Below are 15,733 nucleotides of genomic sequence, written 5' to 3' on the forward strand. Positions count from 1 at the left end.
TATCTTTAACATCTAAAACCGATTGCACGTTCCCTTCCTTCATTCTTCAGGGACAAGTTCTGCTTCATCCACAAATCTAAAAACAGTCTTCGGCATTCCCTGGTGCTTGTCTGATAATATACGAGCGGAGCGCACATGCATCATCTCGCTCGCCCCACATTGCTCTTATCTTATTAATTACCAGATATAATCACCGTTCTGGAGCGACGGCGAATGTAAATCACTGCTACAAGATGCTGGAGTGCGGGAGGCAGAGCCAAGACTCAAGGTCAGATTCTGGGGCATGACGTGGGTGACCCCAAGTATTAGTCACCTTCTAAGGTTTTACCATTTTAAGATTTTTTTTTTTCATATACTTCTCACAGCAGGAGGTTTGTTACAGTGAGGTAAATAAATCAGCAGCACAAGTTACCCTCCTGCCCTGATGGTTTGTTAATAGCTTGTTACAATGTATCAGTCCAGGTTGGATACAATTGTAACAAGCCCTGGCAGCAGGACCTCTTGTGGTTGCTTACTTGGCAGCACTTGGTACATTGGCACCGGATCGTCAGCACTTGTCCACTGGCCTCTTATGCAAGGGATTACTTTTTCACAATTACAAATTTTCCCAGGAGGTTTGACTATTAGGAGTGATCTCAGGAACGTCACTCTGCAGAGCTCCATCTTGGGTGGATCGGAAAAGTGAGCACGCTCGACCTCCGCTTCATTCATTCATTCATTCATTCATTGTCCCTGGGACTGCTGGAAATAGCGGAGTGCTGTACTTTGGTTTCTCCGGCAGTCCCATAAACTATACATTTTTAATCATATAGTGTAGTTCTTCAGGGCAGATTCATTGGCCTAACTTGTCCACTTTAAATTGCTTAAAGAGGTGGTCCACTACTCGGACACCTCCGTCTCAATCAGCATGTTTGCCTCCAATAAAATAATACCTGTACTCCTCTCCTTTGCCAGTGTCTTTCCAGTGATGTCGGCACTAGCTCTCCCGGGGATTGCGTAACATTATGTCATGCAATCACTGAGCCCAATCAGCACTAACTTCACTCCCCCGTCTTTGGACGAATCAGACATCGAGAGGAAGTGAAGAGCAGCCGCAGCTCTCACTGTCATATTGTCAGCAGGGAGAGTGAAGCCAGTGCTGACTGGGCTCAGGGATTATATGACATAGCCTAACAATGTTATGTGCCCACGATGCAGAAATGCTCCGGATTTTTTCCTGAGCGTTTCTGCATCTCCCTGGCAGAAAAAACGCATGCGGATTGTACATGTGTTTTTTCAGCCAGGGACAAGCGTTTGTCACGCGTTTTGCGCATGCGATTTCGCATGTTGACTGAAGACTTATCCCCAGGAGAACTAGTTCTGGCATCACTGGTACATCGCCAGCAACGGAAGCAAGTATAGGTATTGTTTTACTGGAGGGATTCATGCTGATTGAGAGAGGGTCGTCCGAGTAGTGGGCAACACCTTTGATACTAACGGGTGTATAATTCACTATAGACAGAGCTTTTTCGGAATTACCGTTAGCAGAGCTGGATCGCTCTTTTCGAATAGCAGTAGCGCTAAAGTCACCTTTCCCTTTAAGAGAGAAATGCTCTATTTTCCGGCAGCCCGTTCCTTTCCAACCACCGGCGTTCATTACTTTATGACATAATCCACGATGCGTTTTAAAACTTGACAGCGCCGATCAATAGGAACCGTTACTTAGCGTTAAGCACACAGTATGATTTCCCTGTATGATTACATGTTCCTAATGACAATCCCCATCGTCCTCCCGGGACTTGTAAGAGAAAATTAAAATCCGGCGGTTACCGGAGCCGCGTCTGATTCATTCGCCCTCTAACGACGTTATCAGCAGCTGTCATCTTTTAGCTGCACATATGCTGCAGTTCGGGGACTCGGCCGCGCTTTGCCTGTCACGCGGCGGGATTGTACTTATCTGTCGGCAGCGATGGCGCGTGCGTTGGGATTACTGATAGTAACACCTGCTCAGCCCTCGCCCGTGCTGCTGATTTACTGCTAGTTAACATGGCTTCTCACATTTAGATCGCACGACTGCTTTCTTTTGGCGTTGATTAAATATTCGGTGCACACAGCGAGCGCGGCTCTCCGCTTGTCTTGCATTGGACCATCTGTTAAGTTACAGCCTTTTAAATTATTCACAAATCTGAACATGACACAAAGTAACAAACAGAAAAGTTTCTCAACTTAATGTATAAAAGCTCCAAACAGTAACCGCTCCGGGCCGTTGTCATAGAGGACACTACGGTCTGCTCCATCTGTATATGATCAACCCTGGGCCCCAAGTTTCTTGTCCTTCAGTTATGGATCTGGATAGGTTGATTTGCAGGACCTCGGTCCGGTCTAGCAGCCACATAGTTAGTCCATGGCTGCGGCATCTGACCCCTGTGAACCTCCTCCGATCTGTTGAGATCCCAGGTGCCGCTTCGAATTAGTTAGTCAGGCTCAAGATCATTGTTGCAGCATGACATTCTGTAGGGCCTATTAATCAGAAGAGGCATATGGGCTGGGCATATGGGTCGCACACGGAAAAACATTTAATTTGGGGGGCCGCATTATTTGCATGACAAAGTGACACTTTTAGTGATACCATTTTATTTTCTATACACCTTTTGAACTGGTCCTCATATTGCAGACATGGTCTCCCATCCAGGTCCCCCATATTGGAGACATGGTCTCCCATCCAGGTTCCCCATATTGCGGACATGGTCTCCCATCCAGGTTCCCCATATTGCGGACATGGTCTCCCATCCAGGTTCCCCATATTGCGGACATGGTCTCCCATCCAGGTTCCCCATATTGCAGACATGGTCTCCCATCCAGGTTCCCCATATTGCAGACATGGTCTCCCATCCAGGTTCCCCATATTGCAGACATGGTCTCCCATCCAGGTTCCCCATATTGCAGACATGGTCTCCCATCCAGGTTCCCCATATTGCAGACATGGTCTCCCATCCAGGTTCCCCATATTGCAGACATGGTCTCCCATCCAGGTTCCCCATATTGCAGACATGGTCTCCCATCCAGGTTCCCCATATTGCAGACATGGTCTCCCATCCAGGTTCCCCATATTGCAGACATGGTCTCCCATCCAGGTTCCCCATATTGCAGACATGGTCTCCCATCCAGGTTCCCCATATTGCAGACATGGTCTCCCATCCAGGTTCCCCATATTGCAGACATGGTCTCCCATCCAGGTTCCCCATATTGCAGACATGGTCTCCCATCCAGGTTCCCCATATTGCAGACATGGTCTCCCATCCAGGTTCCCCATATTGCAGACATGGTCTCCCATCCAGGTCCCCCATATTGCAGACATGGTCCCCCATATTGCAGACATGGTCCCCCATCCAGGTCCCCCCCCATACTGCGCACAGGGTCCCCCGTCCCCCACCATACTGCGCACAGGGTCCCCCGTCCCCCCACCATACTGCGCACAGGGTCCCCCGTCCCCCCCATACTGCGCACAGGGTCCCCTGTCCCCCCCCCATACTGCGCACAGGGTCCCCTGTCCCCCCCCCATACTGCGCACAGGGTCCCCCCCCCCCATACTGCGCATAGGGTCGTCCCCCCCCCCCCATACTGCGCATAGGGTCCCCCCCCCCATACTGCGCACAGGGTGTCCCCCGTCCCACCCATACTGCGCACAGGGTCCCCCGTCCCACCCATACTGCGCACAGGGTCCCCCGTCCCACCCATACTGCGCACAGGGTCCCCCGTCCCCCCATACTGCGCACAGGGTCCCCTGTGCTGTGTTTCACATGACAGAAAGAAAAAAAAGATTCTCACCTGTCCTCCGTTCCTTCGGCGTCCTTTCTGCACCTGTGGCCCGCAGGCACAGACCCCTTAACGATCGCGGCTCTCTCCAGCAGCCGCCGACATCAGCGCTGTAATGCAGTGTATTGCCGCGCAGAGACCGGCTCTCTGCACAGCAATACCAGTGTCAGCCGCCGGCCTATCAGAGGCCAGCCGCTGACATCTGCGCATGGCAGTGATGTCATACGCCGCTGCGCTGGGACGCAGATGTCAGCTGCTGGCCTCTGATAGGCCGGCGGCTGACACTGGTATTGCTGTGCAGAGAGCCGGTCTCTGCGCGGCAATACACTGCATTACAGTGCAGATGTCGGCGGCTGCTGGAGAGAGCCGCGATCATTACGGGGTCTGTGACTGTGGGCCGCAAGAAGCAGCCGGAGGGGCCGCATGTTTGAGACCCCTGGCCTAAATCATCTGGATGGGGGTAAAAAAAAACACATCCTGACACACAAGTACAGAATTTTTAATGAAACAAAATTGCAAAAATGATTTTTAGCCCCAAAAACCGTGCATTAAAGTTTAAAAAAAATCCTTTTAATACCAATGACTTTTTAAAAGAAAAATTCAACTTTTTACAGTAAAATTCGTCCGATTTCTGGCTATAAATAATTGAGGATGTTGAGAGTCTTCACCTGTGATCAGATTTTACCTTCATCCGGTCCCGGTGGTGAGGCTTAAGGTCAGTCTGGATGGACGTACGGTGCACTCTGCCCGGGGGACTCGTCCATCAATCATCCTTCGTGGCTTTCCCAGTGTTGGACACATTTCTGAATCCCTCAGCAAATCATCAAAGTGCAGCAACCTCACATCCAACACACTGGGGGGGCGCTCCCTACAGTGGCCTGTGTTATGGAGGGTACAGCACTTTTACAAAAAGCTGCTGCTACATCGTATTAAACAGAAAAGATTGCATTATCGTATGCTGCAATTTTGCATTCGATTCAAGAATCAGGAATATTAAGATTAGCAGGGGTTATCCATCCAGCTGTTGTAACCTGCTGAAGTGCACGGGATTACAGCAGCTGCACAGCTACAAATCACGACTGTAAGTACCCGCTCCTCTGTCCATGTAGTTGTCCCCTTACAGACATGGCTGCCCCTCGGGGGAACTTTGCCAGGAAACAGAGCGTCTGGCAGATGCTGCTGGAAACAGTTACCGTACAGGAGGAATTACTGGCGTATACCGTATACGTCGTGGCTGTTAATCTGCCTCGCTCTGCCGGACGGGTTTATCATTTTATGCCATAATGGAAATGCTCTTTGTTTTCTCATGTAATGATTGAGCTGTAAAACCAGAAAACACAAGCGAGCGCAACGAACGCAGAGTCCTGGACGGCGCTGCCACAACAAGGCTCTGTGCAGATGACCAGCCAGCCTTTGTCCTGAGAATTTTTATCACTTTTTTATTATTTTTTTATTGCATTACACAGACTCATTGTACAGGGGACAGACAAACGCAAATTTTCAGAAATGGACCAGAAATGTGGAGAGCCCAAATACGATACTTCTCACTGTGTAACCGACAACGTTCAGCTTCACTGGTTCTGCAGCTTAAGGCCTCATTCACACCTCCAGTTTTCATGTACACACTCTATCCACTTTTTTCACATGTACCCATTATCACTAATGGGGCTTTTCATATGACTCTGTGTCCTATCAAAAATGATTATATGCAAAATTGTCTCGTCAGAGGACGAGGACTTGAACATTATAGTGTCACCTGTAGGAAATAGCAATATTACAAGTCCCTATCGACCCTTTAACGAGCCTTGTAATATGACTTGGGATAAAAGCCAAATCAGAATCTCAATTTGTAGACAGTGTTTCGGGGTACTGCCCCTCATCAGTGCGAAGTATGAGAATTGATTTGGCTAGGTGAGAGGCTCTGGACTGAGGTCTAAGGGGTAAGGTTCCTCCCTATGGAGAGTGACATGCCAGTATGAGGAGACTTAAATGCCTTGCATGCTCCTCTTTGAAATTAAATATGCAAATTGTCTTTTCAGAGGGGAAGAGGACTTGAACTCTAGTGCCACCTATAGGAAGTAGCGATCTTACAAGTCAGAAGTCTACAAATTGAGATTCTGACTTGGTTTTTATCCGAAGTCATATTACACGGCTTGTTAAAGTGTCGATATTGACTTTTAGGATCGCTGCTTCCTGTAGGTGGCACTAGAGTTCTAGTCCGCTTCTTCTCTGAAGAGACAATTTGCATATTTAATTTCCCAGAGGAGCATGCATGGCATTTAAGTCTCCTCATACTGGCATGCCAGACCTGGCATGTCACTCTCCACAAGGAGAAACCTTACTAATCAAAAATGGAAGCTTTACTTTTTTTTTTCTCCACCAGTGCAAAATCACTGATTAATAATAGTCTCTTTTTTTTGCAAAAATCACTGACGTCTGAATGAGGGCTAATGAATGTTACAAATCCTATACTCCAGTCCAGCAAGAGCTGTAATCCCTATTCTGCCACTTTTCCTGTTCGCTCGTGTTAGTTGCTGCCCCCTGCTGGCTCAGTTCATGTAGCACTCACTGTAAATGGTCACTCAGACTATTACATGTGATATAGGATTAGATGCAGCAGTCAGTACCGCACATGATTGTCTTAGATGCATACTCAGAAGAGATCTCACATGAAGGCGTGTGACAAGTCAGTGTATCTAAACCCATCATGTGTTGTTGTCTCCTGAGCCACTGTATCTAGTCCTGTCGTATACGGTCAGCTTCTCCTGTAAGATGTGTGTCAAGTCAGTGCATCTAAAAGCTGACAGTATCACATAAGATTAGATACAGTGGCTCAGGTGCCTGTATCACCCATGATAAGCTTAGATACATGGGTTTGTCAGTGTATTCCGCAGGAGAGGTTACAGCTGATCGACATTCTGTTTTCCGATTATTAGATCGTCAGCTCTTGAGGGCAGAGCGCAGCTCTTGAGGGCAGAGCGCAGCTCTTGAGGGCAGAACACAGTAGCTGGCAGTATGTTAAAGGGACTGTCTCCTCGGACCACATTAGTATGTGTACTCGTCTCCACGCTCTGCCCGCTCCCCGTGTTATCCATGGACATGGCAGCCGTCCCACCGTGCAGATGGCTCCCGGCTTGTTCTGGAACAGGAGCCCTTCAGACTGGAGGCCAATGGCTGCTCGACAGCTTGTAAAGTGTCCATGACTGCGCTGTAAGCTGCTGCAGAACATCGGGAACCCTGGAAAGGACCCAAATCCCACACTGACCCCACAGCTCCAGCCTGGAGCTCACAGCTGGCCACTTTATGGGACTGCGTCACTTACATTTGCAAAAAAGAGCGGGGGTCTTACACTCAGCGTCTGCAGCCCCCCCCCCCCCAGTCCTGTGCACCCTTCAGCGTTATTAATCTGCCATGTACAGATTAACCATTGATTGCTCGACATTTACATCACTGGTCTCCGATCTGTGACTTTCCAGCTGCTGCAAAACTTCTCTGCATGCACGAATACTATGCAGCGTGTATGTCCTGCTGGGAGTTGTAGTTGTAGAACAGCTGGAGATAGCACAGATAAATGTACAGCAAAATAGTGAGTGCAGCCCTGAAGTATAATACAGCGTAAGCAATGTATGTACCCAGTGACTTCTCCAGCAGAATAGTGAGTGCAGCTCTGGAGTATAATACAGGAGGTAACTCAGGATCAGTAATGTAATGTATGTACACAGTGACTGCACCAGCAGAATAGTGAGTGCAGCTCTGGAGTATATTACAGGATGTAACTCAGGATCAGTAATGTATGTACACAGTGACTGCACCAGCAGAATAGTGAGTGCAGCTCTGGAGTATAATACAGGATGTAACTCAGGATCAGTACAGGATCAATAATGTATGTACACAGTGACTGCATCAGCAGAATAGTGAGTGCAGCTCTGGAGTATAATACAGGATGTAACTCAGGATCAGTACAGGATCAGTAATGTAATGTAGGTACACAGTGACTCCACCAGCAGAATAGTGAGTGCAGCTCTGGAGTATAATACAGGATGTAGCTCAGGATCAGTACTATAATGTATGTACACAGTGACTGCACCAGCAGAATAGTGAGTGCTGCTCTGGAGTATAATACAGGATGTAGCTCCGGATCAGTAATGTAATGTATGTACACCGTGACTGCACCAGCAGAATAGTGACTGCAGCTCTGGAGTATAATACAGGATGTAACTCAGGATCAGTACAGGATCAGTAATGTAATGTATGTACAGTGACTGCACCAGCAGAATAGTGAATGCAGCTCTGGAGTGTAATACAGGATGTAACTCGGGATCAGTACAGGATCAGTAATGTAATGTATGTACGCAGTGACTGTACCAGCAGAATAGTGAGTGCAGCTCTGGAGTATAATACAGGATGTAACTCCGGATCAGTACAGGATAAGTAATGTAATGTATGTACGCAGTGACTGCGCCAGCAGAATAGTGAGTGCAGCTCTGGAGTATAATACAGGATGTAACTCAGGATCAGTACAGGATCAGTAATGTATGTACACAGTGACTACACCAGCAGAATAGTGATTGCAGCTCTGGAGTATAATACAAGATGTAACTCAGGATCAGTACAGGATCAGTAATGTATGTACACAGTGACTGCACCAGCAGAATAGTGAGTGCAGCTCTGGAGTATAATACAGTATGTAACTCGGGATCAGTAATGTATGTACGTAGTGACTCCACCAGCAGAATAGTGAGTGCAGCTCTGGAGTATAATACAGGATGTAACTCAGGATCAGTAATGTATGTACGTAGTGACTCCACCAGCAGAATAGTGAGTGCAGCTCTGGAGTATAATACTGGAATGTATCAACATAAGAGAAGTTATGCAAAGGACATGACACTTTTGCATTGTTGGAGTCTGTCTCCTTTAAATCTGCACCCATTTGTACCCCTTTTATACATACTTTGAATAGATCCTTATTTTCCGCTGTAATATACCCAATTACTTGCTCTGAACACTGTAATAACCGGTTCCGGCACAATGGCGTGTGCCAGTCTGTGAGCCGCCCCCTCGCCAGTGCTGGGGTAGAGCGTAAATAATTGACGTAACAGATGGTAATGAAGGTATAATTTGTTTTCTTTGTATTGTAATGTGGATTCGGCCGCGCGGGTGACTGCATTAATAGGATTTCCATCTCTGCCAGTGATCAATATTGTCATTAAATTCTGGGATAAGTCGCGTCTGCCGCGCCGGGGTGACCGCACAGGCGCACTATTGCCAGCCGAGTCCGCACAGCGAGGATCCGGCACAGACAGAGATGAATTCCCGGCTCGGGATGTCATTATTTCTAGAAACAGATTGTTCCATTTCTTCTGACAGATTGTGTTTTCCTGTATCAGGACGATCTGCGTTCCTCTATAGATTGGGTTTTCCAGCTATTTAAAATCATGGGTCCACAGTAGCCAGAAAACCTAATATAGCTTTATTGACATTTCAGTGATTTTTAAGTCACTTTGCAATGTAAAAAAAATATTTAACAATCTGGAAACCATCAACAAGCAGGGTAGCGGCTGCAAACAGATTGTTACTGCTCGGGACACCCTGCAGCTAAGCACGAGGGAAACTGACAGTATCCAAGTTGATCACACACTCTTACATTGGATTTGCATGTCTTAATGAGTTGGGCAAAGTGGTTATTACCTGGAAACAGTCAGTAAGCTGCTGTTGCTTGTGAGGATTTTTTTTTTGTCCCAGGTTAGTTGCAGAATTTGAACTAATTAGCGTCAACTATGAAAGTAACGAGCAGGGATAGAACAAGAGGAAAGTCTGGAGCTACCTGGAAACCATCAAGTAGTGGCTGATAACATTACTATGGTTTGTGCACTATATGCTCCGCAAATAATATAGAAGATTAAACTTATTTGTATAACAATGGCGGGATAAGTGGCTGATTTTCTGCTGGTCTTGCCGTACCATTAGTTTGGTACTGGGTGTAGATTTTGGACAAATCTGATGACCGTTCTATTTCGTGCACCTCCTAGGTTTGGCAGTGTGGGGGCAGCGTGGAGGTCTTACCATGCTCCAGGATAGCCCACATAGAAAGGGCGCACAAGCCGTACACAGAGGACCTGACGGCCCACGTCCGGAGGAACGCCCTGCGGGTGGCGGAGGTCTGGATGGACGAGTTTAAGAGTCACGTGTACATGGCTTGGAACATACCGCAAGAGGTAAGTGCCCACCAGCCAAAATGGAGACTATTACCAGGCAGGTACAGGGGGAGGAGGGGGGGTGTCCAGGGGGGGGGGTCCATACAAAAAGTACACTGGCACAGGTCATGAAAGCCCCCACCCTGGACAGGGACTTGTTGCAAATTCTACATAGAGAGAAGAGGGTGGCAAGACTGTGATGATGGTGTGGGCGTACCCGGCGGCAGGTTAGTGGTGTAAATTTCATAGGTCTGAGGAAACCCTTCCCACTTCCCGTAAGCCTGCCCCCCTGTATTATCCCGCTAAGCCTGCCCCCCTGTATTATCCCGCTAAGCCTGCCCCCCTATATTATCCCGCTAGGCCTGCCCCCCTATATTATCCCGCTAGGCCTGCCCCCCCTGTATTATCCCGCTAAGCCTGCCCCCCTATATTATCCCGCTAGGCCTGCCCCCCCTGTATTATCCCGCTAAGCCTGCCCCCCTATATTATCCCGCTAGGCCTGCCCCCCCTGCAGAATGGGGAACTTTGATCCCCGTTAGAATGGAGCAGCTGTGCAGATTCCTGACCGCCGCTCCATTCATTTCCTTTGAGGCTGCCAGAAGTAGCCAAGTGCAGCGCTTGGTAGCCTCATAGGGAATGAGTGGAGTGGCGGTCGGTCAGGCGTGCAAACTGCAGCTTCATTCTGATGGGGATAAAAGTGCCCTGTTCTGCAGATTGGTGCAGTTCACAGAGGTCGGACCCCCACCGATCAGCAAGTTATCACCTTTGCTGTGTGGACTGGTGAGGACTCGTTTTCCCCGGACTTCCCCTTTAAGGCTCAGCCATTGCTCCCTTGTATGAATATATAATGTCTGGAGATGAGACTGTCCAGTTGGTGCGGCGGGTACTGCTACATCAACCGGCATCAGTCCCAAAGACCTGGAAAGTGATGGAGGAGTCTATGAAAGATTCTTAGTTTGTGATCTCTCATTGCTGTATGAGACAGAGCTGATCAGCCAGGCTCAAAACGCGTCACTTCTGATGATGCAGCCGTGTCTGATGTCCGACCCGGAGTTTTCTCCACTCTGAGGTGCTGATTACTTGGCCCCAGTGGGAATTGAGGGGCTGCAGAAAACGAGCAGATTTGTGCCATTCAACGCATTTCACATCCTTTAAAGGCGAGCAGACATCATGTCCTTCACTACGACTGTGCTGGTGACTGAAAGGGAGACATTTTCCAGTTTTGCCATTCCCTTTGCAGTTATTAGGGTGTCAGATGGCCAGGTCCCTTTAAGAATTTCGTGCTTCCCTATGTATCCAATACATATAACAAATGTGCATTAATGAGGACATCAACATATTGCACCTTCCCCCACCGGAGCATGCGTCTGCCTCCCCCACAAGACTAATAATGGAGATGAACTGCGCCACATCAGAGGGGTGAGTATAATGGACGCCGTCCTCCCCACTTTATGGTTTTGGTAATTTTTAAAGGAACAGTGTCGTTATTTGCCAAACTTGGGTTCTTAGAAAGGGAAGCAAATTCCACACAGCTTGCCATATACAGCGTGAACGGCACAACATCCCACAATGCACTGCAGGACCACCAGAACTGTGCGGCTCTGCGCGCTGAGCTTTAGTACCAGGCGCAGACAGCGTCACCCGCAGGAGAGAGGCTGCAGCAGCCGCTAAGAAAGCTCAAATCACAGACGTGAGACCCTTAGGATGTGAAAAGTGATTGGGCTCCTCTGACCCCAGTGGTCTTCCCCATTCATGGCATTTTTTAAGGTTTCTGGTGGAATTTCTTCAGCGGTGGAAGGACGACACTTCTCCTTTTTGGAATAGCAAAGAAATGACTGATCAAATTATAGTCAGTTTTTAGCAAATTTGAGTAACGACAGAGGGGTCCCCTGGCCAGCTTAGCAGGCCAGCTGAGAGTGGGGGTTCCACCAGTCCAGCTGAGAGTGGGGGTTCCACCAGTCCAGCTGAGAGTGGGGGTTCCACCAGTCCAGCTGAGAGTGGGGGTTCCACCAGTCCAGCTGAGAGTGGGGGTTCCACCAGTCCAGCTGAGAGAGGGGGTTCCACCAGTCCAGCTGAGAGTGGGGGTTCCACCAGTCCAGCTGAGAGTGGGGGTTCCACCAGTCCAGCTGAGAGTGGGGGTTCCACCAGTCCAGCTGAGAGAGGGGGTTCCACCAGTCCAGCTGAGAGAGGGGGTTCCACCAGTCCAGCTGAGAGTGGGGGTTCCACCAGGCCAGCTGAGAGTGGGGGTTCCACCAGGCCAGCTGAGAGAGGGGGGTTCCACCAGGCCAGCTGAGAGTGGAGGTTCCACCAGTCCAGCTGAGAGAGGGGGGTTCCACCAGTCCAGCTGAGAGTGGAGGTTCCACCAGTCCAGCTGAGAGTGGGGGTTCCACCAGTCCAGCTGAGAGTGGGGGTTCCACCAGTCCAGCTGAGAGAGGGGGTTCCACCAGGCCAGCTGAGAGAGGAGCGGGGAGGGTTCCACACCAGGCCAGCTGAGAGGGGGCGGGGTTCCACCAGGCCAGCTGAGGGGAGGGGGGGGGTTCCACCAAGCCAGCAGAGAGAGGGGTCCTCCAGGCCAGAGGGGATCACGATTCAGCTTTTGTGGAGTCCTGACTGACTATTTCTTTACAAAGATGGTTTAAAAAAGTTATATATATTTGTTCAGATGGAAGGTTTGCTGCGGTTCTGCACAATAATCCGCCGCCCCGGTGACTGCAGAACGCTGCGCGTTAGTCCCCGTGGGTTGCCGCTTCTCTCTTGCTGACTTTGCGCTTATTGCGTCGCTGTCACATCCATTCATCTCCTCGCTGACGACCATCACAGCCGCCGAGCGAGGGACTGACTCCTTTCTCTGCTTTCTCTCTCCTGCAGGACCCCGGCATTGACATAGGTGACATTTCAGAGAGGAAAGCCCTGAGGAAGCGGCTGCAGTGTAAGACCTTTCGGTGGTACCTCGTCACAGTGTATCCGGAAATGAGAACCTACTCTGACAACATCGCCTACGGCGTGGTGAGTGGCGCCCTCCTCCTGCCACTATCAGTAGAAGATCGAACACCGCTCTCCTCTCCACGCTCTCGTTTTGTTTTATTATTTTTTTACAGTAAAAATTTTATTATGTTTGACTGTAAAAACTTTGCATTAAGTTAAAATACGTGAGTTTTTGCCATCCCGTACGCCCAGCGTCTGACTGGAGCAGTTTGGGCCCACCAGAGATAATCGTTCCCAACTATCAACTTGTCCAAAAAATCCAGTAATGCCTTGACAAATTTGTCGGGTGCAATGATTTTTAAGTTTGCTTTAAAATCATCATTCTCGGCAGCGTATCGTTTTGTGTACACAGTAAGAGAACTGCTGCAATGCACTGCCTGCCACGGCCCACCAGAGGATCTTCCAGTCCTCCAGTGGGCCAGTCCGATGCTGGGAATGCCACCGCAGTCTGCAAACTCAGTAATAAAGGATTGTGGAGATTGCACACAGTTGTGACAAAGCCCCAGCTGAGAGAAGTGTTAGACTTCTAGCCACAGATGGGTTTTTTTTTCCTTTCTCCCAGTTCACTGACCACAAGCAGAGATCTTGAAACCAGTGAATTATTTAAACCCCAATATATCATTTTCTTTATTAAAGTTTTTCTTTTCTCTTGTATTTGCTGTTTTTTTGTTTTTTTTCAATCAAATTCATCACAACGGCGCTTGCGGTTCATGGTTTGACGCAAAAGTCAAAAGCGCTTTATTTTACCCATCTTTGTGCCTTTTTGCTTTAAAAAGTAGCAAAAATATAAAAAAATTTTGATATACATGAAATCTCTTTTGGAGGAGGGTGAGGGGGGCTGCTGTTCCTTTGCAACAAATTTTACAACTTTCATCATGAAATGATGAATCAGGCGAAAACGTCTAAAAACCCTAAAAATCCGCTGACATTGGCGAACATAACACAGGGACGCATAAAATGCACTAAAAAAAAGGCCAAAAGGGAAATATAAATATTGTATAATCAAAAACGACAGGCGCAAAAGACTAAAAACGCAACAAAATCCGGGCACAAGTGGAATAATGACAAATGTCAAAGCTGCTCCACAACAACGCCATCTCCTCTAACCCTGGGACGTGTCAGAAAATAAGGTGCAATTCCCCTTTAATGATCGGTCACATGACCCGATAGCGTGGATATGTGAGAAGGTGCGTATGTGGCTGGTCACATGACTGTGGCTGGAAACGCGTGGCCGACAAGCTGAAGGTTTCTGTGTAATCCGCTCCCAGCCGGAGGGGCAGCTTTAATGCTCTGCGTTCAGCCCTCACTTCTATTAATACACCACAATATTTTAAAGTCACCTGAACTTTAAACAAGCCGATATACACCGGATCACCATGGAAATACCAGAGAAGGGCATCTACTTGGGGGGCCATTTTTAACCCCTTAATGGCCCACACAGTTTTCGCTTTTTCGTTCTTTTCTCTCCCCTGATTCCAAGAGTCGTTTTTTCTTTTGGTTTATTTTCCAATGGGGGAGAAGAGTAGAGATTGAAACCTAATCTTTTTATGATATATCACTCCACTCTTCTCCCCCATTGGAAATTAAAGCAAAAAGAAACGTTACTTTTGTTACTTGTCTCGGTCTTTTTTAGCACTCCTCTGGATCTTGAACCTCCTCGTTTGATCACTTGTTCTATATACTGCAATACTTTATTATTACAGTATATAGTAGAAATAACACTCTCCTATGAACCCCAACGTGTCTCTGAGCTTTATGGTGAACCCCTAGATGGCAGCGGCAGGGCTCTTCGACAACTGTTTTGAGGCCGATGGGCACTGAAACTCCACTGGGGTCACTGAACTTAAATGCCGCTGTCAGAGATTGACTGACTGATTAATAAGCAGCGATCAGAGCTCGTTCCGGTCGCTTCTGTTAGATACAGGTGCTGGCTGTAGAACACAGCCAGCACCCAATCTGTATACTGCGAATTCTGCTGTATGATGCTGCACTCTCCCTACAACACGTTACATCCTTGAGATGGAAGGAGTCTTTAAAGTCATCTTATGTTGTCTTATGGCCCCCGCAGGCGGATTACGAAGCTTTCCTGACCTTGCATTACATAGAAGTTTGTACGGACGCCTTTAGCTGCGGCTCCGAGGTTCCCATCATTTTCAGAATGAATCACCTCCACTGGTCCTTTATGTAATTGAGCCTGTACAATGGTAAATGGGGGCGCTCTGAATGCCCCATTATCCAGTCGCTCATTAGTCCCCGGACATGGCGGATTTATGCATGAAAGCTAAACAGTACGGAGGCGACCGACCTTCCGCCCCGTAGATGATCTTCACACAGTTTCTGCTCCTCATTCACTTTGCCCACAGTCACAGGACAAGGTTACAATGTCATTCCAGACCGGCCGCAGCCGGTAAATCTCCCTCCTCGCCGGGCGCGCGGCAATCGTGTTTCACATTAAAGTCACAATGAGTTTGTTAATCAGATGGGACAATAAATATCTTTTCTTTGCTTGAAGGAGCAGATCCAATTTCTCAGTCCACTTTGTCTTTGATTAATATGTCATTTCATACCAATGTGAAAGGCGGTGGCCGGGCAGACCCTGTAATCCGGCGTCTACGTGACCCTGGTGCTGATGGTGCAGCGCAGACCCATCTGGGCCGACCCTAGGGAAATTGTGCAGAGTACTCATCTATTGCTCCACCAATGACGGCCTGATAGACGGAGGCCGCGCTCACCGCTGGCGCTTTATTGCATAAGCGTAA

General features: G+C 48.4%; 1 protein-coding gene across 1 annotated transcript in view; it reads left to right on the forward strand.

Annotated features, from left to right (window-relative positions):
• The window catches only part of GALNT18 (polypeptide N-acetylgalactosaminyltransferase 18), a 190,595-nt gene that overhangs the window by 156,696 nt on the left and 18,166 nt on the right, over positions 1-15,733 (forward strand). The window contains exons 7-8 of the mRNA XM_073658296.1: positions 9,825-10,010; positions 12,858-12,995. Of these exons, the coding sequence (XP_073514397.1) occupies positions 9,825-10,010; positions 12,858-12,995 (324 nt within the window). The remainder of the gene's footprint in view (positions 1-9,824; positions 10,011-12,857; positions 12,996-15,733) is intronic.

Source organism: Phyllobates terribilis, unplaced genomic scaffold (genome assembly GCF_046119375.1).
Source record: "Phyllobates terribilis strain yellow unplaced genomic scaffold, ASM4611937v1 Scaffold_13__5_contigs__length_258822181, whole genome shotgun sequence".
NCBI classification, from domain to species: Eukaryota; Metazoa; Chordata; class Amphibia; order Anura; family Dendrobatidae; genus Phyllobates; species Phyllobates terribilis.